Raw genomic sequence first — 6,476 nt, forward strand, 5'->3', positions numbered from 1 at the left:
CTCTAGATGCCAAAGGTAATTTGAGAGGAGTGTTTTGGTCCTCAGTTTCTGAGCCTCTTGTCCTCTGCTAGACACATGAGAAATGAAGCTGACATCTCTCCCAAAGTTTAGATGAAAGGCAGACATCTCCACACCAGGGCCTCCTGTCATGAGGCCTGGGGGGGGAGCTAATGTGAGACTTTGTGGGGCCCTTTGGGGAGCCCTTCCCTTCACTGCTTGTCAGGATGGTATTGGTGGGGATGGAACAGCACAGCAGAGGATGGGTGGGTGCGGGGCTGCAAAAGAAGCAGGCTCACACTCATTTGTCCATTTGGAAAACTTTATTATCTTACATGCCCAGCAAGGGGGCAAGGACTTGGGGAGGTGAGGCCCGAGGCCTGAATTGTCGTGGGGGTGTGCACTGGTCCACAGAGCAGTAAGGGGGGCTCCAGGAACAATTCTCCAAGGTGCTGGAGAGCAGGGTGAAGGCACAGCACGGGAGGCCAGGTGCGGCAGCTTCAGTGGCGGGTCATCTGTGAGGAGGACATGGGCGCAGTGAGGCCCTGGTTCTATGCAGGCCAGGAGGCTTCCAACAGCCAGGTTGTCTTGACAACACCCCCCCCCACCTCTCACCTTGGCCACGCTTGGGGGGTATCTGCCTTTGAAGGGATCTTCCTTCAGCAGAGACCTCACCAGGCAGGAGCGGCGGTGGGAGAAGGTGATGAAGCTCTGCTTGCCGTGGTAGGATCCCATGCCGCTGTTCCCTGTGAGGAGGAGAGCTCAGGCCCAGGAGCCCCCAAGGCCCCCAGACCCTCCCAGGGGCAGCCTATTCCTCGGGCATCCCCCTAGTGTCCATACCCGGAACAACAAAGACAGTGCCCAAGGCGAGCCTCTGGCCCATGTTGCCTCTCTCAGGACCTCTGTGAAACAGGCTCAGGGCACCAGGTGACCTTTGGGGCCCTCTAGGGTCTCAAGGTTAAGGGTGGCTAATGGATATGCAGGCAGAGGCCAGAGAGTCACATGGGAAAGGTTAGTGGGAGTCTGAGACCCAGGGCTGCTCCGGCCCCTCCTGAATTCCCAGCCCAAGGGTAGAGGGGACACCTGTGGGGAGCAGGTAGGCTGCCTGCCCACCGAGAGCACCAGAGCCCACCCCAGGCCTACCCCAACACTCCACCCCAGACTCACCCACACCCCCGAATGGCAGAGTGTGCACTGAGAGATGGATGATGACGTCGTTGGCGGTCACCCCGCCACTCGATGTCTCTGCAATCATCTTCTTAATCACCTGCAACAGCACCCAGCCCCAGCCTCAGTCTCCTGCCCCAGGACATCCCAGGCCCCCTCCCCACCCTGACTGGGTACATCCTGGAGCCTCAAAGATGTGAGCTGGTGGAGGTAGAGCCCCAGCCGTGGTCTGCACCCTGAGCCCCAGTCAGAGCCCAGTCTCCCCACTTATCAAGGACTAGGTGGGGAAATGGTAACAGTTCCCGTGACTTATGGAGGGCACTGTCAATGATCATCTCACTCAAAGGTTAAGCGACCTGCCCGAGATCACACAGAGGTGAGAAGGGAAGCTGGGATTTGAACCCAGGTCTGTGGGCCCTTGCACTGTTGACACGAGTGCTATGCCCAGGAACCCCAGGACCCCGGGAGGAGGGCACCCCAGGCCCACCTTGTCGTTTTGGGAGAACACATAGAGAGCCAGGGGCTTCTCACGCTGGTTGATGAACTGTATGGCCTCCTCCAGGCTGCGCACGCACACAATGGGCATGATGGGCCCAAAGATCTCCTCCTGCATCACCGGGGACTGAGGGTCCACGTCCGTGAGGACGGTGGGGGCTGAGGCAGGAAACAAGCCAGGGTCAGCCAGTGCTGAGACCCTGGCCCTCCCCACGAGTCCCAGCATCTAGCTTCCTCCCTTCACTCCTTCACTGATAAGGCTGCCGAGGCCTATAGAGGGACAGAAACAAGGTCTCCACCCACCTGGGCTCCATCCTGCAGACCTTGGCAAGAATGACGGACTAACTTGTATGGAAGGGAGCCCAGGCACTGCACCCCACCAGCTATCTGAGCCCCTGCCGAAGCTCTTCCGTCCCCTGCAAGCTGGAGGCTGATTGGGACCCTATCTGGTGATCCTCAGGCCTCGGTACTTGGGGCCCCTCCAGCTCTGCACACCCGGGCCTCTTGTGCTGCTGTTCACACCCCCTGCCGATGCTTGGGTAGGGGATGAAGCTGCTCTCTGCACCTCATGGGGAGAGGGGCTTCTGGGCTGGGGCAGGTCTTCCCAGGAGCTGTGCGCGGCCCCTGCCCACCGAGAGCACCAGAGCCCACCCCAGGCCTACCCCAGCCCTCCACAGGGTTGTCTGCTCTTCAAGTATCTGTGCCCACTTGCTGCCACCTTGCAGAGACGCTGGCAGCCTGGGCAGGCGGCAGTGCTCTTCCAAAGGTGAGCACACACACCTATGTACCGGCTGGCCGCATCCCCGGTGCCTCCGAAGGCAATCTTCTGGCCCTCCAGCAGGCCCATCACCCTCTGGAAGTGCCGGGAGCTGATGATCCTTCCGTAGTCACGAGACTTCTTGGCATCATCCCCATAGAATTCCTGTGGAAGAGAGGTGACAGGCTTCAGATAAGAAGAAGGACCCTCGTCACAGCCAAAGGCTGCTAGGTCGATGGCCACCGGCCTGGGAGAACATGTGGACACTGCCTGGCCAGTGCAGTGGACAGTGGCACAATGACACCAGGGACTATGGGGTTGCCACATGTCTGGGGAGCATCATGGTGTCCACAGCATGGGAAGTGTGGAGACAGCACTGTCTCAAAGAAATACTCGCTCAGCGTCTGGACACCCAGTAAGGAGCTGTGTGTTCACAGAAAGGAGGAGGGAAGGGGACACACCAACCAGTCAGCAATCACTGTCTTTGGGTGGCAGGATTCTGGGTGGAACTTTTTTTCCCTTCTTTATGCTTTTTAATCTTTTCCAAATTATCGTGTGGATTACTTTTATGATCAGAAAAGAAAATCCAATTTTCTAAAGTTCACACCCACCTATCTCACCCCCATGGGCCAACACTCACCTTCAGGGACTTTTTGAGCTTCTCCACGATTTGGTTTTGGATGGAGGGATCACAGAGAATGTAGTCAGGGGCCACACAGGTCTGGCCACTGTTCATATACTTCCCCCAGGCAATGCGTCTGTGAAAATCCCAGATTAGACTATTTTTCAACACGGGAGGCTACCCAAGAACAGGCACCTCAGTCCATCAGCTCAGGATCAACTCAAGGGCTGAGGAGAGAGCGGTCTGCAGAAGCCAGAGTTTGTGACTTCCCAGCAGGGTTAGCCCACTGGCTTTGAGATTCCAGACAGAGTAGACCCATGTCCCTGAGTGCTCACAGGGGCCCGTGGCACTGCACATCTTTACCTCATCAGTGAGTGCTGGGAATGTGGGGGGATGTCTGGGGCGGGCAGCCTTTGTGCCCCTCTGTTCATGCCCTTGAGCCCTGCAGCCAGGTGTCACTGCTGCTGGGGGTCTCCCCACCCTGGAAGGCTATGCAGGTGGGATATGGAAGTTGGGCAGAGCTCTGGCTGAACCTCTCCTCTGCAGGAGGCCTCCCTGGGCTGCCTGCTCCCCCCACCTCTACCCAGGCTCCTGCCAGGACTGCAGGCACTATGAGGGCAGGGACAATGTCTGTGTCACTCAGAGCACGTGTGGTCCTCATGAGTTGGGAGGCAGTCAGAATGGCCACACTAGCTCAGACAGGCACCGAGCTCCTCACCTGCAGGCGACATCCAGATCGGCATCCTTGTCCACGTAGCAGGGGCTCTTTCCCCCCAGCTCCAGTGTGACAGGGGTCAGGTGCTTGGCTGCTGCTGTCATAACGATCTTCCCGACTCCAGTGCTCCCAGTATACAGGATGTGGTCAAATCTCTCCTTGAGCACCTCGGTGGTCTCGGGGACGCCCCCATTGATCACTGGGTACAGATCCTTCCGTGTGAGGGGAGAGCAAGGCTCAGAAGGGACCACAGACCCTCCTTGCTCTGCCCAGGCAATATCGCCAAGCAGACACCGTCTCCTGGCTCAGGGGCTCTGTTCACCGCAAGGGGAGAGGCCAGCTGTCCTCACCACCACCAGTGGCTTGGCCCCTTGCTGCAAGAAGTCACTATCTCTCAATCCCAGGACCTGGCCCCACAGTTCTCCTTGGGCCCTGGAGAGCACCTCACCTTATCCAGGTACTGGGGGATGATGGTGGCCAGCAGGTTGGCCATGTTCTCGCTCAGCTCCGAGGGCTTGAGGACCACGGCATTCCCTGCAAGCAGAGTCAGGGTGGCCCCACCGCATTGCTCTGCCCTCCCAGTCACCAAGCCTGGTGCCTCCCTCCATTTTCTGTGTCCTCAGAGGAGTGAACAGCAGAGCTGTGGGCACATGCCACAGGACCTGCCCCACCTGCCCTATGCAGTTGATGACATGTGGGAAAAGAGCAAAGGAGAGAGGGGAGAGAAGTGCTCGGAGCCCACGCAGAGCACTGGTAAGAAAACCCTGACACATCTTAGCTGAGAGCTCTGCACAGCCCCACACACGGGCAGGGAGGAAAGCTACATGCACATCTGAGCCTGGCTGGGCCTGGAGGGCACCAGGAGGCCTGGATAAAAAGTTTGGTCCCTGCAGCCTCCTGTGAAAGACAGACTCACTAAACTCTGCCTGCCCCCAGGACCCATCTTCTCACAGGCCTGAGCTCCCCTGGCCCCACTCTGCAGTGAGGAGCAGTGATCCTTCCTGATCTCCCGGAAGGAGGCCCATGGTACCTGCGGCAATGGCGCCCACCATGGGCTGAACGGTGAGATCGAAGGGGTAGTTCCAGGTGCCAATGATGAGGACCACACCCAGGGGCTCCGAGTGAATGTAGCACTCATCCTGCTGGGTTTGGGCAGTCTTCTCCACGGGCTCATCCAGAATCCACTCGGGGAGCTTCTGGATCGTGTACTCGATCTCCTCCAGGCAATATACCACCTCCTCGTGCCAAGCGTTCCATTCGTTCTACAGCGAGAGGGCTCCTGTAAGCTCGCCAGCCGCCGGCTCTGACTGGGCGCTGCCAGGCTGGCTGTGGGTCCCGCTCGCTGCTCCCTCGCTTCGTGACCCTTAATGACCTGCTACCCTTTCCTAACCTCAGCCTCCCAATCTGCAAAATAGGAGCATGCTCTGAACTCCCTCGGGCTGCTGGGTGGCACCTTGAACAGAGCCCCAAATGTCCAACCATGGGAGGGTGGGGAACAGGCCAGGGAAGGCACACGGGGAGCAGAGCTGGGGAGCGGCCACTGGAGCAGTGGGTCTTTGAGGGCTCCTTTCTGCCAGGCCTGGGGGTCCAGGAATGTTCGGAAGTGTGAAGTTTAAGGTGCCTGAAGGATCCCTGACCTCGGCAGTGATCCGAGAGCCATTAATGCGCGGAGGAGAAAGGAGCCAGGGAGTGCCCGGGGGCCCTTACAGATTAAAATGACCCTTGAGCCCAGGACGGAGCCCTAAGAAGGCCACCTTCAAGAAGGGGCACAGGAGAGGGGCTTCCAGAGAGAGGGTCAGGAGTGAATCCAGGGGAAGCGGGGCGGGGGCGGGGAGGGGCTGGGCGCACAGCCGAGCGTTCAGCTCCTCCTTGGACTTTGGCTAAACGGGGCTGCGAAGTCGTCGTCTTTATTTTTTGTTTTAACATGAGACGTCACGAGAGATTAAAAAATAGAGCAGCAAAGGGCCCCTGCCCTCCTCCAAGCTGAGATGGAGGGGTGCAAGCAGGGCCCCCGCCTTGGGGGCACGGGGTGGAGGGTTTAAGAGCTCGGAGATGTGTCGTTTTGCTTCGGGGCAGGGATGCAGGACGAGGGGGGAGATGCCTCCACCTGGGGGCTGCCCAGCTTGCTGTTCCCTGGTGTAGGGAACCCGTTGGCCCTGGGGGGTGAAGGCTGGAGCAGCAGGGAAGCCTGAGGTTTGGGAGGCCACGTCCGCAGGAGACGCTTGAAACGGGTGGCCTCCCGCTGCTGGTGGATGGAGAAGAAAGTGAAGCCGGGCGGGGGGTAGGAGGGGCCACCTTGTGCAGGTCGGCGGCCAGCGCGCCCGCGATGTCCTTCTCGCGCTCCTTGATCATGCGCCGCAGCGCCTCCAGCTGCTGGATGCGGAACTGCAGGGGGCGGGTCCGGCCCGAGGCGAAGGCGGCGCGGGCCCGCTGCACAGCCTCGCTGATTTTGCCCATGGTGCCTGCGGGGACGCGGGGCCTTGGAGCGGGCGGAGGGCAGCTGCCCCTCCTCCCGACCCGACGCCGGGCCCTGGGGGCACCGGGCCCGGGGGCCGTGGAGGTCGCACCCTCACTGCTCACTGCTCCCCCTTACTTTACAGGAAGAGGCAGGTCTCCCCAGGGGCGCTGGGGCAGTGCCCTTCTTTGGCCTTCGCGCCTCCCTAAGCCAGAGGTCTGGACCCCGGGCCCCTGGATGCGCCTGACACCCCTGCGGCGAGGCCGGG

The 6,476-nt window shown here is 60.0% G+C and overlaps 1 protein-coding gene across 1 annotated transcript; it reads right to left on the bottom strand.

The window, feature by feature from the left end:
- Nucleotides 1-497: 497 nt before the first annotated feature.
- On the bottom strand, nucleotides 498-6,210 carry ALDH3A1 (aldehyde dehydrogenase 3 family member A1). The gene is made up of 10 exons (XM_016196510.2): nucleotides 6,049-6,210; nucleotides 4,784-5,015; nucleotides 4,202-4,287; nucleotides 3,757-3,965; nucleotides 3,057-3,174; nucleotides 2,440-2,581; nucleotides 1,652-1,818; nucleotides 1,165-1,264; nucleotides 613-743; nucleotides 498-512 (listed from the first exon to the last, which is right to left on the bottom strand). Exons 1-10 carry the CDS (start codon nucleotides 6,208-6,210, stop codon nucleotides 498-500), a joined length of 1,362 nt encoding a protein of 453 aa, XP_016051996.2.
- Between the last annotated feature and the right edge of the window lie 266 nt (nucleotides 6,211-6,476).

This window comes from Miniopterus natalensis, chromosome 17 (assembly GCF_054644295.1).
Source record: "Miniopterus natalensis isolate mMinNat1 chromosome 17, mMinNat1.hap1, whole genome shotgun sequence".
NCBI lineage: Eukaryota > Metazoa > Chordata > Mammalia > Chiroptera > Miniopteridae > Miniopterus > Miniopterus natalensis.